We start from the raw sequence: 18,147 nt of genomic DNA, 5'->3' as shown, positions 1-18,147 counted from the left end.
CTGGGGGAATGGCTGCTCAATGCGTGCAGGGTACTATTGCCTGCTGTTGGTTTTCTATAAAGGCAACACGTTACCCTGTTTTCTTGAATCGTAACCTGGAGATCCAGGTAATTAGCTGTCACCTGGCTGACCTGACCAGTAAATCTCAAATTGTTCTCATTGAGGTTCAGAAATTGAATATACTCTTTTCCCTCCTGAACTGTACCATTCCACACTAAAACCAAATCGTCGATATATCTATACCACAAAATTATTTTCTCAGTCCATTTTCTGTTCCCTGTCGCCCAGGCTACCTGCTCCTCCCACCAGCCCACGAATAAATTTGCGTAGCTGGGGGCGAAGCAGGAGCCCATGGCAGTACCAGAGATTTGTCTGAACAGTACCCCCTGGAAAGTAAAGATGTTGTTATACAGACAATATTGGATTAACTCCAACAGCATTAAATTATGGGCAGCAAATTTCAATTGTCTTTTCCTCAGGAAATATTCTACTGCAGACAAGCCTTGTGTGTGGTCGATACAGGTATAGAGGCTGGTTATGTCTAAGGTGATCAGACAGTAAGTAGTTTGCCATTCAAGTTTCTCTATACGCTCAATGAAGTCTGTAGAGTCTCTGATATAGGATTTCAAATTCAAGACTGCCTCAAATAGAAAGTGATCCAAATAGCGGGAAAGGTTCTCAGTGAGGCTACCTATTGATGAGACGATTGGTCTCCCGGGAGGTTGTTTTAGATCTTTGTGTACCTTGGGTAGGTGGTAGAATGTTGGTAGTACAGGATTGGTTGTTCTCAAAAATAAAAACTCATCCAAGTCTAACATTGATTTGTCATGCCATTTGGTCAACAATTCGTGTAGTTTGGTGATGCTGTCATTGTATTGAATTTTTGTGGTTACTTCATAACAATTACGATCGTTCAATTGTCTCATCGCCTCACTTACATATTGTTCTCTTGTGAGGACTACGACATTCCCTCCCTTGTCGGAGGGTTTACAAATGATTGTTGTGTCCTCCTTTTAACTTTTTCAGGGCTTCTCTTTGTTGCCTCGTTAGATTATCCTGGCCCCTCCTCATTGGTTTATTTTCTCTGAACTTCATCAGGTACTTTATGATCAGATCCGAGAAAGTATCTATAGAGTCCATGGGCATTTGTGGTACAAATTTGGAAGGTAATTTGAGACCACTAGATGCTGCTTCTTGTGACACTTCAACATTCCTTATTCGTTGCGTTGATGTGACCACTGGTGAAATGGTCTCAATGGTGTTTTTTCTTTTCGTAGATCCTCAAGTATTTCCAAAGATGTCAGATCGTTGACATTTAGCAAATCTGTGTCTTTCCAAATTGCTTTTATAGTTTTAGCTTCTTTGGATGTAGGTTTGGTCTTGTGAAACTTATACAGTTTCAACTTACGAATAAATTTATTCAAGTCAATTCTTGTTTGTGTATATTCTAAACGTTGGTTGGGGCAGAAAGTTAGACCCAGTTTCAAGACAGTCTCTTCCGCTGTTGTAAGATTTTTATGTGAGAGGTTTATGATGGTCAGATGTTGATCGTTGGTTGTTACCATCTCGCCCCTCTTTTGCTTCTTGTCACTCTGGGTGTGTAATTCATTTTTCCTCTTCCTTTTCCACCCGCCACGCCTGGTTTGCCTTCTTCCTCTGGGGGCTTGTTCTTCCCCCCCCCGTAGCCAGCTTTGGCGGATGACATTGAACTCCTGGTGAAAAGGAGTTTTGGGGAGCCGTCTCGCAGGACCTGCCACATCCTCTCCACTCAATTCTTCCTCAGTGACTTCAGATTCAGAGGTTTCTATTCTTGTCTGGGTATCATTTCGTTTAGCCTTATTGCCAAGGCCGCTCATCTCTTTTCGCGTTTGATTATACTTCTTGGCAAAAGTCAAGACTCTTCCCATTGCGTAGTCCCTCTCGTCGCGATCAAATTTCTCTTGTTTTCGCGATTTGATTTTGCTCTCATATTTCTCCAGGCGTTTTTAGCCTGGAATAGTACAGTTCAGGAGGGAAAAGAGTATATTAAATTTCTGAACCTCAATGAGAACAATTTGAGATTTACTGGTCAGGTCAGCCAGGTGACTGCTAATTACCTGGATCTCCAGGTTACGATTCAAGAAAACAGGGTAACGTGTTGCCTTTATAGAAAACCAACAGCAGGCAATAGTACCCTGCACGCATTGAGCAGCCATTCCCCCAGACTGATTAACAGCATTCCATATGGAGAATTTCTCCGACTGAAACGGAATTGCTCGACGAGCTCTGACTTTGATATAGCGGCTAAAGACAGCTTCGAAAGATTCCTTGCAAGGGGTTATAATGCAGAACTACTCACAACCACTCTGCAGAAGGTATCCAAGATTCCGAGAGTGGATCTTTTTAAGAAGAAAGAGAGAAAGATCGATGATGGTAGATTTCGCATTATAACTACATTTTCACAAGATGCAGACTGGTTCAGAGGCACTGTAAGGAAACATTGGCACATTTTAAGAACAGACCACATAATGGGAAAGGATGTGCCATCAAATCCTCTGATTACTTTTAGAAAGGCTCGGTCCTTAAGGGACGGTTTAGTCCACAGTCATCTGGACCCAGTTGTGAAAAAGAAGAGAGGCACATTGTATGAAGCAAAAGGGTTTTTTCCCTGTGGAAAGTGCAAAGCATGCTCAGCCAGCAAACACACTTTGTCCTATGAGGTTAAGGGCTTGAAAGATGGCAATAAGTTTATGTCCTGTCAGACCACATTTGCAGTGTATTGTTTAAAATGCCCCTGCGGGATGACATATGTGGGTAGCACCATTAATTGTGTCAAATTGAGAATCCTAGAACACATGCGTGCTATTGCAAATAAGGATTTTACTTATCCGGTGGCATGCCATTTTTTTGTGAAACACGAGTGACAGGAGTTTGTTACAATACTTTTGTCTGGACCATGTACCTGAAAACGCTAGAGGTGGAGATAGACTTCAAAAGCTGCGCAGGTTAGAGTCGAGATATATAGTGGATCTTCAAACCAAAATCCCAGAAGGGCTAAATGGGGGGAAGAATTGTCTGTACACTTGGGTGTGTAGACCAATATGGACAAGGATAACAATGACAAGTATGTGTTGTTCTGTGAAATTTGTACTCTTGAAACTTTATGAGATTTTCTGGTTAGTGTGTTGATTTTCCAGATGCGTTTGTTTCTTTCCGACTTGCACAGAATGGGATATAGATTAAATCTAATGATAAGATGTAAATAGAGGTAGCTGTAATGTATGGTATAACATGAAACCTATGCAACTCGAGTGTCGTGGTCGTAACAATAGGACAACACGGCAACCAGGTTGGTTGCCATTGCCGATCCACGGCAAGATTAGACGTGCCCATTGGGCAGCTTAGAAATTTAATTCTATCAAATGAAATGGTATTCATGATATAATGAAAAATGTAAGCCATAACAAATCGTGTTAAAGTGTATACACAATGTATTAAATAATGTTCCAAGATGGCGCCCTTAATTTCGAGGGTCGCTGAAAGACCTCTGTTTGTTTCCATAAACTCGAGTTAGAAATGGCGCTCCGTTGCACTGCACGGGTAGACACAGAAGAAGGGAATTACCGAAACGCGTCCGTTTTTGTCAGTGGAATAAAGAACACTGCTTTGCTGAATAACATCCCATGAGTGCTGTCGTTTCTTTCCCTGTAATGGGGAGAACTTTGGAGTCAGAGGAGTCTTCCTGCCACAACCCTGTCCGTGCTACTGGAGTAGCTGTTACCTGTTCGTGACTGTGTTTTCTGCCGGTGAGAGGAGCTTTCAGCCGCGAGGCCGCAGAGGAGGCGAGAGGCGCGGCCCCGGGACTGCGAGGACCAGCCCACAACATCCTCAGCTGTGTCCTCTTCCCGGGTGAGCCGCGCCCCCTCCCAGTGCCCGCCCCCACCGAAGTGCTCTTTACTCCTCACGGCCCCCGCTCCGCGGGAGCCGCTCGCTCAGAGGAGTCTTCCTGCCACAACCCTGTCCGTGCTACTGGAGTAGCTGTTACCTGTTCGTGACTGTGTTTTCTGCCGGTGAGAGGAGCTTTCAGCCGCAGAGGAGGCGAGAGGCGCGGCCCCGGGACTGCGAGGACCAGCCCACAACATCCTCAGCTCTGTCCTCTTCCCGGGTGAGCCGCGCCCCCTCCCAGTGCCCGCCCCCACCGAAGTGCTCTTTACTCCTCGCGGCCCCCGCTCCGCGGGAGCCGCTCGCTCAGAGGAGTCTTCCTGCCACAACCCTGTCCGTGCTACTGGAGTAGCTGTTACCTGTTCGTGACTGTGTTTTCTGCCGGTGAGAGGAGCTTTCAGCCGCGAGGCCGCAGAGGAGGCGAGAGGCGCGGCCCCGGGACTGCGAGGACCAGCCCACAACATCCTCAGCTGTGTCCTCTTCCCGGGTGAGCCGTGCCCCCTCCCAGTGCCCGCCCCCACCGAAGTGCTCTTTACTCCTCGCGGCCCCCGCACCGCGGGTGCCGCTCGCTCAGAGGAGTCTTCCTGCCACAACCCTGTCCGTGCTACTGGAGTAGCTGTTACCTGTTCGTGACTGTGTTTTCTGCCGGTGAGAGGAGCTTTCAGCCGCGAGGCCGCAGAGGAGGCGAGAGGCGCGGCCCCGGGACTGCGAGGACCAGCCCACAACATCCTCAGCTGTGTCCTCTTCCCGGGTGAGCCGCGCCCCCTCCCAGTGCCACGCCCCCTCTCCACCCAGGAGTTTATCAGCAAGCCCGGCAACGCGCACCGCGGGACGCGCGCGGGCCGTAGCCCGGGGCGAAGCCCGGGCCAAGGGCGGGCCCGTTGTTGCCCGTTAGTGACCGGTAGAGACCGGGCCTGGGCCACTCCCCCTGGCTCTGGTTTTCAACAGCTTGTAATTCACCTCATTCCAGAGCCTATTATTCCGTAGCATACTTGCATCATGCCTACCAGAACCAGAAGTAACGCCAAAACCAAATCCAAAAACGCCCAAGCTGTAGCCCAAATAACTGGACCAATTGACCTATTTATCTCACGGACCCACGAGGTAATCGACCAGAGCATTTCTCTTCTTGAAAAAAGAGTGTCACTGGACCTTATGAATGCGAAACGCTCGTCACTGGGCACTATAGCAACCGCAACTTCTCCCATTCACCAAATTCTCCCTAACTCTTCTCTTCCCGTGACTGTTATTGCTCATGACACCAATACAATCCTGTCTACAGTAGATCTATCTGTAACTCAATTTGAGTCTGACCTATCATCATCGTCAGATAATTTAGAGGCTTCTCCCGACTTAGCAGCTTGTCAAACGCTCGAAGGTTCTGACACCAACATAGATATTTACCTTCGAGGGGTAAGAGAAGGAGCCATCCCCAAACAAGGTAGTACAAACCCTATTGACAATGTAGCACCCACGGCTTCTTTCCCCGGTCATGCGACGGAACTGGGGGGGGAATCACTAAATCAAACAACAAAATCTGTCCAACTAATCGCAACAACCCCACTACAAGCTAACCTCTTGCTTCCTACCACCCTTAACGAGGCTACTGACAAACCCTGTAGAACTTGTAAAACTACTTCTTACATACAAACTGCACTAAAAGACCTCCTGTTACAGCACCTGAAACCTATACAATTAAGTGTTAGGAATCTTGAAGCTCAAATGGCAATCCTTTCCACCACTCTTCATGCTACGAGTGTACATTCCGCAACAAAAGACCCCCGAAATGTGACTCAGCACCTAAAAATATCTCATCAACAACAACCACCCAAAGTAACAAAACAATCAACTCTGACCATTCCTTCTCCACAAAACCCAAAACACAATGTCTCAAAGCAAAATTTGCAAAAAGTAACGTCTCAAACACAACAGGCCAAAACAACTGTGGTGACGAATCAACATACACCTAACATTGGCCCGGAAATCCCAGGTACAACAGGGACCAAACCAGGAAATGTGATTCCAACCCAAAACAATAAAAAGACAACACCCTTACCATCTAAATCAACGGTCCGTCCCCAGTTCTCTCCTAAAAAGATCCCAAAAAAAACACCAAGAGTTAGACGTCCAGTTCATCTGCCCCCAGAGGCCACGCCATATACATTCATACTCACTGGTGTACCCGAATTAACAGAAGACACCTCAGAAACTGCCTGGTCACTGAAAAACAAGGTGATGCAATGGCTAAGCATTAACAGGCCACTAGAATTCCATCACTCTGGAGGGATCTCTACAGTCCGCAGGGTGGCTTGGGTAGGCAAAGCACCAAAGTTGACCCACGGAGATTGTATTATCGTATCCTGTAGAGACCCTTCCACCGTGGACCATATTTGCTCTTGGCCCTCGTTGGAGAAAAAGGGAGGAATTGATGCTCGCCATCTTTCTTTCTTTTATCCTCCAACAAAGCAACATCACTATACCCCAACCTGGAACTGGCATCAGCCCCAAAGTGAACAGTGGAAGCAGGTGGGGCATACCTATGACCACGGAAACAGAAACATACCTAGAGATTGGCCAAGGCAGTACTGGCAGGATAGACCCTACCAATCTTATGAAGGTTGGCAGGGCTTTCCTACACAAAATCGCTTTGACTGCTTAGAGATGGTGGATTGACCGTTTTGGTCTGAATCAAAGAGTAAGAACACTAATATCACTTACCCACCAGTACATCTAACCCAAGAGCGACCTTCACCTAAATCTGTTTTGAAAGTAAAACAAATTTCCCCTTTCAACATAAACCAAAAGTCAGAGACAAACATAGATGTCTCCCTCAGTTCCACAAATATTACGCTCGCTATAACCACTGACCCCCTGGGGACTGGGCCTGATTCACATTTTCATCAACCAAAAGCTTCAAGAGATCCTATCAACTTTCCCCAGACTCAGACAGGGTATCCGACAGACACCCCGACAGTGAGTCCCTTGAGGGAATTACCTCCTTCCCACATATCCCCGGAACCCACCGATCTGAGTCTTTCCATTACATACTGGAACGTCGCAGGTCTGTCCTCCAAGATAACATTAGAGCCTTGGCTTGATACAGCCAGGGAACACCAGATCCTCTGCCTGCAAGAAACATGGTGCACAATCCCGATGCATCTAACGGGATACAAAACCTTCTTCACCCCAGCAGTGCAGGGAAACATGGGCAGGCCAAAGGGGGGCTTACGATCTATGTTGCCAATACTCTTCCCTTTAAATCTACAAGACTGCTAAAAGAATCTTCAACATATCAAATCATGCAGATAATCACCACAACTGGTAACATCTATATTCTTATCAATTATTATAACAACTTGGGCCCATCGGATTGTTGGTCAAACTTAACAGAGATTGCTACTTCTTTAGCAACTTTCCAAAACGAAAACGACAAAAACACAACACACTTTATGTGGGGTGGTGACTTTAACTTGCCTCTATGCCCAAATCATAAAAGAGGAATCTGTGGGCTGGAAAACGAACTTGCAAGTCCCATTCCCCATTTCGTGCATTCGACTTGTGGAAGTAAGCTGAATGACATTATATTCTCCTTAGACTTGGATTTTGTGAACGAACTAGTAGACCCGCAGCAGGATTTTCTACCAACCTTCCATGGAAGAGGCTTCCTAACTACTATGTAAATGTAAATGTAAATGTATTTCGATTTATATAGCGCACGTTTCACCCAGGGGTCTTAAGGCGCTTGCTTAGGGAACCCGTCCTGGTATTCCCCTGTGAGAGATACCCCAGCAGGGTATTCACAAGGTGAAAGCCAGGCATCCCGCCGCGAGGGGCCGTAGTGGAGATTAAGCAAGCTATTGCCCAGAGTCGCAGAGTGTGACCCCGTGAGTCGAGTAGGCACCGGAGCGAGAATTGTCGAGTCCGTGGAATTTTTGAGCCCGAGACCCGCCGAGGCGGGGAATCGAACCCTGGTCTACAGCTGATCTCAGCTTCCGGGTCTGCCGCCTCTAACCACTGAGCCACACTTCTCCACACATAATATAGACTACATAATAGCCTCTCACTCACTTAAAGGGCAACTAGTACACTTTGAAACTGGGACTAACCCAACGAGTGACCACTATCCACTCAGTGTAAGAATTACCATCAAACTGGCAAATGACCACCCTGCAAAGCCGAGCCTTTTTAACCAGCATTCACTTACCATGAACAAATTAAATGGCTATACGGTCAAATGGGCCAAGATTGACCCGGAAGAGATAACCCAGAGGGTTCTCGGAAAATCCGAGCATTGGATATCTGAATGTATGTCCCTGGAGGCATCACCTCAAACAATCGTTAGTAGTTTCCAAAGTATCCAAGAAACGATAAGGGATGAACTATTTGTCAAGCTAAAAAAGAATAACAACCCCCCTACCACGAGATGGTTTGATACCGCTTGTCGGAAGGCACTCTCAACTCTAAAAGAAGCTCTACATAGACCTATGAGAGACCTTCTAGAAATCTCTAACTTAAGAAAAGCATATAACTCTGCCAGAAGGGACCGTAAAAAACAAATCAAACAAGAACTTTGGCTACAACTGCACGACAGCTCCCAAAGAAAGGACAGCACCCTATTCTGGCAAGTCATAAGGTCCCCATTCCTGACAAATAGCACAGAAACCAACCATCTAGACGTGGCAATAACGGAAGAAGATTGGGTCACCCACTTTTCAAAAATCTTTGGCCCACCTGCGAGCCTTGCAGCAGGAAACGGCACAGGAACAAGCGAGGACCATCTACGGGAAAACAACATCTATCCGATAAATATCCACTTCCATCTCAGCGAAGTCATTAAAGCAATCAGGGCATCAAAATCTGGCAAGGCTTCTGGCCCTGATGGAGTTCCAATGGACATCTTCCTTCACAATGTAGACTTTTGGTCCCAGCTAATCACTAGGGTCATGTCAGCTGTAACCTCGGTCGGGCTCTTCCAGTCGTGGTCGACGTCAGTCCTTTTACCCATCTTCAAAAAAGGCGACCGCAACGACCCAGCCTGCTACAGACCAATCTCTCTTCTGGACTGCATGGGTAAGATCGCGGGTCGAGTGCTCCTGGACCGTTTACAATCATGGGCCCGGGAGAATAACATCATAACCGACCTACAATATGGTTTCCAGAAGGGGCTTGGGACTGTGGAGCAGGCACTTAACCTTGCCCTTCTGGCGGGGAAATACGTTGGCGCCAAAGGAGGTAACATCTTCCTCGTCTATGTCGACCTAAGTGCGGCATTTGACTGCGTCCAACACCCAAAACTCTGGCAAATACTCAGCGACCTTGGAGTGGACCCTCCATTAATAGCCTTTCTACGTGAACTATATTCTAATGCCTCAGGGCGTGTAAGATTTGGTATCACTGGTGAACTGTCCCGTTCATTCCAAATAACGAAGGGAGTAAGACAGGGCTGTGTACTGGCTCCCTTCCTGTTCAACCTTTACACAAATGGGCTTGAGCAGGCTATGCTGGAAGGGAGCCAGGACTTACCGCAGATAAATCAGCGTCCGATACCAACACTCTTATACGCTGATGACTCAGTTATTTTAGCACGGACTCTGAATCAACTCCAGATACAAATTAACAAATATGCCACATTCATGGACTCACTCGGCCTCAAAATAAACATAAAGAAAACCTTTATAATGCATATTGGTCCTAGGGTCAAACACCCTAAACCGATAATGGTCGATAAAATGAAGCTGGAAAAAACGTCAGTCTACCCCTACCTGGGAATTTTAGTGGACGATGCGGTAAACTGGCGCCAGGCAATTGATGCCAGAAACCTTCACTTTCGGAGGGCAACATCGGCCTTGATGTCGTTCTCGAGGAAGTTGGGGAAACCAGCGCCACCCGAACTTTTAACCATATATTATGCAAAGTGCCACAGTGTGGCTACCTACGGAGCTGGTGTCTGGGGATATGGACGCATAGATCAACTACAAATAACAGAGAATGGCTTTATTAAATATGTTCTAGCCCTCCCCCAAAGTTCCCCGATACTAGCTTCGCATCGTGAGCTAGGTATGGAGTATATTGTAGACACCATCCGCTCCCAACCAATTTTATTGTGGCACCGAATATGGACCAACCCTGAATGCCATCTAACCCGTTCCCTTATCACAGACTGTTTAGCCCTGTCAAACTGGCGAAAAATTCCTTGGCTGACTTACATCTGGAACTTTTTTAATGACCTGGGCCACAAAACTTACTTTGATGATCCCGCTACAATCGAAGACATCTCCAGGAAAGAATTAAAATCAATGTGTTTGGGCCACCTGCGAGAACTGCGGAACCAAGCTGAGATTTTAAAACCCTCCAACGAAAAAATCTGTGCACAACAGTCCTGCAAAGGCATACAACTATACCTGACGTATTTCTTATCAAATTATGAGAAATTTTTACTAACAAGACTTCGTTTTAACATCTTTTTTCGTTTAGTCACATTTCCTGATACTCAAAATTGGTCCCACAACCTGATAAAATGCCCATGTGATGGAATTTCCCCACAGTCAACGATCCACGTTATTTTATTTTGTAAATACTATAAACTTCCACGGAAAACGTGCATCATTCCATTTCTTCGATCCAGTGGCTATAGACAATGCAATACTGCGTTCTTCTTCATGCAGTCTCTGAACACGCCCCATGTAGCAAAACTTATAGTGACCTTCCTAAAAGCAGTTATTTCAACACGTCAAAACATTCTAAACTAATTAGAAGTATTTAAAACTGTAAACCTTATTTCTAGTACGTTTTTTACTTTTATTTTGCTGTATTTTTTAAACTCATTTAAGTGCTGGAAATGTTTTTCTCTATGTACTTTTTATGATTATACAACCGATAATCGAATAAAAGTTTATGAAACTGAAACAGTAATATATATATATATATATATATATATATATATATATATATATATATATATATATATATATATATATATGTATATATATATATAGTTTCCACATATATGGTTTGTATGTTTCTGGGGCCCGCGCATGGGCAGGAATATTCATGTGCTTATGACTTTGATGAGGATACCCCCTGGAAGAGAACTAGGATTACAGGGAAGTAATTTATCCTTTTGCCTGGTAAAACCCTTATTACAATAACATTGGAATTTTAAAACAATGAGAACTAGCAAAGCATCAAATGCAAAGCATTCTGAAACAGAGGTCATAAATTTAAATGCACCTTTAAATTTTTTTTATTTTTATTTGCTCTGATTATGCTTAATTGGCTATTATTTTAAAATTAGTTTGCCGTTAGTGTGTATACTTTTGTCTTGTGTTTGTGTTGTTTACTTTGAGATATTTCGTGAAGTACAAGAAAATTTCAAACTATCAATATATTTTTTTTGCTTTTTTGGACATGTAGCCCCGAGTGCCCCAATCAACTGGAGGCGAGGCAAGCTGTTGGGGCAGGGAGCCTTTGGAAGGGTTTATTCATGCTACGACGCAGATACTGGGAGAGAACTCGCAGCCAAGCAAGTCCAGTTTGATCCACACAGTCCTGAAACTAGCAAGGTGTATAGAAATAAAGCTTCTGTAAATGCCATACTGTTTTTATAGAAATTGATATTTCTTGGCCGATACTTGAAAAATGTGGCTAATGCACAAGAAAAGCTATATGTTGATGAAAGTAACTGTCTGATTGTTTCTCATTATTTTAATGTGCATGCTCACTTTGGGCTTGTTTTGTTATTGTGTTTATAAAAAGTAGTTTGTTTCTGTAAATAAGTGTTTTATTTCCCATCTCTTTCCTGCTCCCACTTTGTGGGCTAAAGGTGAGGACTCCCATGTACAGAATTCCAACAGTCTGTTCAGGGGCAGCTCATCAATGCAGGCATTTTGGAGCAGTGCTCCAAGAAACTTGGAAAAATAGATTTACAGTTTGGCCTGTTTGCAGAGGACCCAGTACCCACAGACCTCGTGGGTCAGGTAGCCAGAGGTCAGGCTAGTCCACCGACCCAAACCCAGATAGGCCATCACCTACACCTCTAGAGGTTGATAACATCTGACTGCTGGCTTCTCCAGATTGTCCAAAGAGGCTGCTACCTCCCCTTTGTGACCACCCCTTCATCCATGCCACCTTACTCGCAAGAGGATGACAGAGAACCACATATCCTTAATCCTCCAGGAAGTGGTTGTTCTCTTGGCCATTGGGGCCATACAGAGGGTACCTGCATCAGACGTTGGACATGGTTGTTATTCTTGCTACTTTCTAGTGCCCAAAAAGGAAGGAGGCCTTCATCCTATCCTAGATCTACACCCTCTCAATTTCTTCCTGAAGAAGGAGAAATTCAAAATGCTCTCACTCATTCAAGTCCGATCTGCGCCAGACCTAGGAGACGTAATGGTAGCGCTGGACTTGCAGGACACATATTCCACATCCCAGTTCTGTCTGCCCAAAGCTTTTACCTGCAGTTCATGGTGGTACACAAGCACTTTCAGTTTGCTCTGCTCCCCTTTGGCCTTTCCAGCACCTCTAGGGTGTTCACCAGGGTAATGGATGCAGCCCACCTGCAAAGATGGGGGTGCCATCCTTCCCCTATCTCGACGACTGGCTGTTGAAGGCGGACTCGTCCCAGGCAGTCGTTCCCACCTCCAGACTACGGCAGACCTCCTGCACTCACTGGGGCTCACTATCAGCGTTTCAAAGTAACACCTGACCCCTTCTCAGTTTTTCCCTTCCAGCTGAGCCATTCAGAACGCAGTGCAATTACGGGCTTAATCTCCCTAGCGGCACATACAGGATATTCGGACTATGCTACTGATGTTTCAGCCTCTGTCCTGTATTTCGGTGAGACATACTCTGAGGCTGCTGTGCCTAATGGCCTCCTTCATACTGGTAGTGACTCCTGCCCATTGGCTTATGCAGACTCTGCAGTGGTACCTGCAGTTCCAGTGGGCGCAGCATCAGAGGAACCTTTTGGATATGGTCCAGATCTCGGAGGGCACTGCACTGGTGGTTAACGAACTGCAATTGGGTCAGCAACATACCCTTCTCCCTTATTAGTCCAGTTCAAGTCCGGACTTGAACCAGATGTAACTGCAGTGACAGACATGTCATTCTTCGGCTGGGGCGGCCATTTGGGAAAGGTGGAGATCTGAGGACTCTTGTCTCCGGTGGAATCCAACTCCATATCAACCTGTTGGAGCTTTTGGCGATCCAAGTGGCATTGAAAGTCTTTCTGTACTCATCAGGGGGAGGCTAGTGCATGTATTCATCAACAACTACACCGCCATGTGGTACTGCAGCAAACAGGGCGGGGTGGGGTCGTAGACCCTCTGACAAGCGGCCCTTCACCTCTGAACATAGCTGGAACATCGGAGAATTTCCCTATTGGTTCAACTTTTGTCGGGCACTCTGAATGTCGGAGCGGACAAACTCAGCCATCGATGCCTAGCAGATCTTGAGTGGCATTTCCACTCAGAGATGGTTTCAAAGTCTCTTCCAAGAGTGGGGAGAGCCTTGGTTAAAACTGTTCACTACTGCCGAGAACGAGAAATGTCAGTAGCTCTGCGCGCTGGAGTTTCCAAGGCGCTCTTGCCCGGATACGCTTTTCATCTAGAGTGGAGCTCAGGTCTCCTGAATGCCTTTCCGCCAATACCACTCCTACCCAGAGTGTGACGATTCGCTCCCTGTGCTCTCGTACCCACCACCAGGGGGCCACATAGTGGGACTTTCCAGTCTTTTAATAAGCTTCCAGACCCTCCCCTGCATGAATATCCTGATTTCCAGCCATTTGGACAGTTATTGGGAACTGACATCCATTCCCAATCCATGCCTGGTTTTGTGAAAGCCAGCCTGCTTATACTTGAAGCCAGCCTACTCTTGCCTGAAACTCCATTACCCTGAATTCCCTGCTCATTGCTTTGTCTCCACCCCTGCAGGCCAAGGATGGGTGGAGGAATTCAGCTCACCTGTGGCTGGCTGCTGCTAGCCTGCTCACACCTGCTGCATGTGATTACTGTGAGCTTTTATAAGCCCCAGCTCCCTTCAGGCCAAGGTTGGTCATTGTAGCTGTTTACCGGTGAGACCGATACTTGTTTCCAGTGCTCCTGAGCTTTTGCTATTCTTGTTTCCTCAGCTTTAGTTATGCCTTGTTCCTTACCTGCTGCTGTTTTCCTTGTTCCTGAATTAGCACTGCCTGCAGTGCTACCTTGACCCCTGAGCCTTAGTATTCCTTGTTCCCGAACTGCAGCATTTTCCCTTCTCCTTAATTAGCTGCTACATTGTTTCATGAGTTCCTGAGCTATAGCTATTCCTTGTGCCTGAATTAGCACTGCCTGCAGTGATCTTGTTTCCTGAGTACCTGAGCTATAGTTATTCTTTGTCAGACTCACATGAGGTATGTATTCTCTGTCTTCCTGAGGATCATGACCCCAAGACCTGTCCTCTTTGTCAGACCCTTACCAGCAGGACTTTGAAGGAAAGGGCGAGGATTACCCTATATGGTCTGGCAAGTCAATTTAGCGTTGGGTCCCCTGTGAAGAAGGGATCCAAGAGGCCTAGATCCACTTCTAGGCACACGTCCTCGCGTCCCTCTGCTTCAGCGTCTGGCTCGGCGCTGAGAAAAGACCTTCAAGAGGGATATTCGTCGAAGAAAAGACCGTCGACGGCGGGCTCGCCGTCGAAAAAAGACTCGTCGAAGATTCGGGATCATCCACCGCCGTCGTCAACTGGGCGACGATCGGCGTCGACAGGCAAGTCTCCTCCGCGGTCGTCAACCGGCGAGGATCAGCGTCGAGGACAAGAGACCCTCCGCCATCGTCAACCAGGCGACGATCGGCGTCGAGAACGAGGGAACCTCCGCCCTCGTCAACCCGTCGACGATCGGCGTCGAGAACCCGAGACTCTCCGCCGTCGTCAACCCGGCGATGATCGGCTTCGAGGAGTATCACCCCTCCGCCGTCGTCAACCTGGCGACGATCTGCGTCGAGGAACAAGACCCCTCCGCCATCGTCATCTCGACGACGTTCGGCGTCGAGGGGTAAAGACCTTCCGTCGGCGGGACGCTCGACGTCGAGGGCAGGATCTCGACGATCATCGCAGTCCCACCAGCGATTGACGTCGAGTGCACGGACCCCTCCGCCGTCGCCATCACAGCGGTGACCGGCGTCGAGGCATGGGTCTCCAGCGTTGGCTCGACGGCGCTCAGCGTCGAGGGATAGACGAACCCCTCCGCAGCCTGCTAGAACGTCCAGGAGGCGTTCAACGTCGACGGACAGACGCCGTTCGACGTCGAGGGAGCGTTCACCAGCTCACCGCAGGTCGCCGTCCAGGCGACGCTCGACGTCGAGCAGGCGGCGGGATCATCGACACCACGGATCGCCGTCGAGGCTCGGCGAGGTCGAGGGAGGCTTCAGTGGTGATGGTAACAGAGTCAGCTTCGCGCCACTCGTCTTCCAGAAGCAGATCTGCCTCACCGAAAGTGCCTGCACGCGCCCGAAAGTCTCCCTCAAGATCCAAAGAAGTCCAGACGGCTGCTAGGTTGTCCCCGAGATGGCAATTACCGTTGAGTCACTGGCGGGACTCTGGCGCTACCAAACGCATGCAGGAGTAGTGCATCGTTCACCTCTTCAGAGGCTGGTTGAGGAGGCAGACAGGGAAAGTCCTCCCAGACGCACATCTCCTGAGAGAAGGGTCGTGAGATTGCGTTCTCAGAGGCGAGAGGAACGCGTCGGAAAGTCGCAGGAACGAAGGCGCAAGGAGCCTAAGCGAAGGAGAAGGACACCTTCTACCTCCTCTTCTTCATCCACCCGCGCTTCAAGGAGAAATTACTCTCCCACGCTATCGGACAGCCCAATTTCCAGGGTCTCTCCCATAGATGATATAAACACCTATCATGATGTCCTACAAAGGGGTGCAAAGAAACTCAATATTGAGATGTCAGTCCCGCAAGTCACGACTACGGTGATTTTCGAGACTCTCCACCAGAAAACGGCATCTAGACCTCTGCTTCCGTTAGTCCCGGGGATCTTGGACCCCGTTCTGGACACTTTTCTGACACCAGCGACTATAACATCAGTGCCAGCAGGTCTCCTCAAGAAGTACAAACCGGCTTCATCGGATCCTGTCTTTGTCAGAACGGATCCACCTGCAGACTCCGTGATTGTGGCGGCTGCCAAAAAGACTCATGCGGTGTCAGCATCCTCTTCTGTGCCACCTGACAAAGAGAACAGATCCCAGGACTCGTAGGGGTCGTAGAGTCTGTACATCTGCGGCCTCCTCTCTTAAGGTTTCCAGCGTGGCTGCGCTGCTTGGCCGTTATGATAGAGCTCTCTGGGAATCTTTAGAGCGTTTTAAAACCAAGCTTCCCAAAGAAGATCAAAAGGATTTCGATGAGATTGTCACGGAGGGTTCCCTGGTGGCTAATCAGATGATTAGTACGGCAGCGGATGGTGCAGTACTATCTGCCCACTCCTACGCTCATGGAGTATGCGCCAGGAGGTCGGCCTGGCTAAGACTCACAGGCCTGAAGCCTGACGCACAACAGAGGATCCTCAACCTTCCCTTTTCTCCAGGTACTTTCTTTTCGCCAAAAAAGATCAGGAGGGCAAGTTTCGACCTATTCTGGATCTTCGAATTCTAAACAAGTTTATAATCAAAGAGAAGTTTCGCATGTTGGCCCTTCACCAAATATGTCCACATCTTCAAGTCGGAGATTGGATGTGTTCGGTGGACCTCCAAGGTGCGTACTTCCACATTGCCATTGCAAAACACCACCGCAAGTACCTGAGGTTTGTGGTCGGCCACAAGCACTACCAGTTTAAGGTTCTGCCCTTCGGCCTCAAGTCAGCGCCGAGAGTCTTCACCAAGTGTATGGCGATGGTGGCGGCTTTCCTACACAAAAAAGGTCTCTTCGTCTATCCATATCTGGACGACTGGCTGCTGAAAGGTCCATCTCCGCAGCAAGTGAATCACGACCTTCAGACTTGCCTGCGGCACCTGCACAATCTTGGCCTCCATGTCAACTAGGACAAATCAGTGCAGACTCCCACTCAGAGCATCCACCATCTTGGCTCCGTTCTGGACACAGGCGTGGGAAGAGTGTATCCTTCGGAGGAGATACTGTCCTCAATGCGGCAGAAATGCAAGCTTCTGCTCCAGGCACAGTGCCCGACGATCCGGCAGGTAGCATCTCTGCTAGGATCCATGGCGTTGTGCATTTTCCTCATCCCCCACGCCAGACTGCGGATGCGTCCCTTGCAGCAGTCTCTAGAGGATCAGTGGGATCAGGCTACAGGTCGATGGGAGGATCGAATATCTCTCTCCCAGGCGGCGAGATCCTCCATTTCATGGTGGATTCAACAGTGCAATTTGATGGTGGGAGTTCCTTTTCATCAGCCCCTCCCGTGTACAATCCATAGTGACGGACGCGTCTCTCCAAGGCTGGGGGGCGCACATGGGGCGCCTCCAGATACAGGGGCGGTTGTCTACCAAGGAGCAGACTTACCACATCAACATGCTGGAGCTTTGAGCGGTCCATCTAGCTCTGAAAGCTTTTCTGCCTGCCATAGAGTCAGATTCGGTGCTGGTCCAGACCGACAACACGTCGACCATGTTCTACCTGAACAAACAGGGCGGAACCCGGTCGCGTCCCCTCTCCCTGGAGTCGCAGGCACTGGCTGCTCGCCAGGAACCTCACAGTGATGGCAGTGCACCTGCCAGGCGAGCTAAACATCAAAGCAGACGCACTCAGCAGGCCCTTCGAAGACCAACCAGACTGGGTGCTGCACGACGAGGTGGTGGCAGACCTCTTCCATCGGTGGGGTCGTCCGGAAATAGACCTTTTCGCAGACGACGTAAACGCAAAATGCCACGCCTTAGCGTCCAGATTCCATCGACAAGGGACACGGGGGAATGCACTGTTGATGGACTGGTCAGGGACCTTTGCTTACGCTTTTCTCCCTCTGTCCCTGATCCCGAAGGTGGTGTCCAAGCTCCTCAGATCAGACATGACCATGATCCTGGTGGCTCCGGTTTGGCCACGGCAGTGGTGGTTCCCGGACCTTCTTCATCTGTCGGTACTTCCACACAGGAGGTTGCCCTGCAGGCCGGACCTTCTGTCCGAGATGGGAGGGAGGATTCTTCATCCCAACCTTCCCTCCCTGAACTTAACAGCATGGCTCCTGAGGTCCTCCAATACAGACATTTGAATCTGCCTCCTGATTGTATGCAAAT

General features: G+C 48.2%; 1 protein-coding gene across 7 annotated transcripts in view; it reads left to right on the top strand.

Moving 5' to 3' along the window:
• MAP3K3 (mitogen-activated protein kinase kinase kinase 3) overlaps positions 1 to 18,147 on the top strand; it is a 2,022,699-nt gene that overhangs the window by 1,293,150 nt on the left and 711,402 nt on the right. For all 7 annotated transcript variants that reach the window (XR_013594968.1, XR_013594969.1, XM_078645061.1 and 4 more), the window contains exon 12: positions 11,335 to 11,483. Coding sequence is in view for 5 of the 7 variants with exons in the window: in XM_078645061.1 (XP_078501187.1) it covers positions 11,335 to 11,483 (149 nt within the window). In the remaining 2 variants the exon portion in view is untranslated. The remainder of the gene's footprint in view (positions 1 to 11,334; positions 11,484 to 18,147) is intronic.

This window comes from Lissotriton helveticus, chromosome 5_1 (assembly GCF_964261635.1).
Source record: "Lissotriton helveticus chromosome 5_1, aLisHel1.1, whole genome shotgun sequence".
Taxonomy (NCBI): domain Eukaryota; kingdom Metazoa; phylum Chordata; class Amphibia; order Caudata; family Salamandridae; genus Lissotriton; species Lissotriton helveticus.
This window is presented reverse-complemented; position numbering and strand designations above follow the sequence as displayed.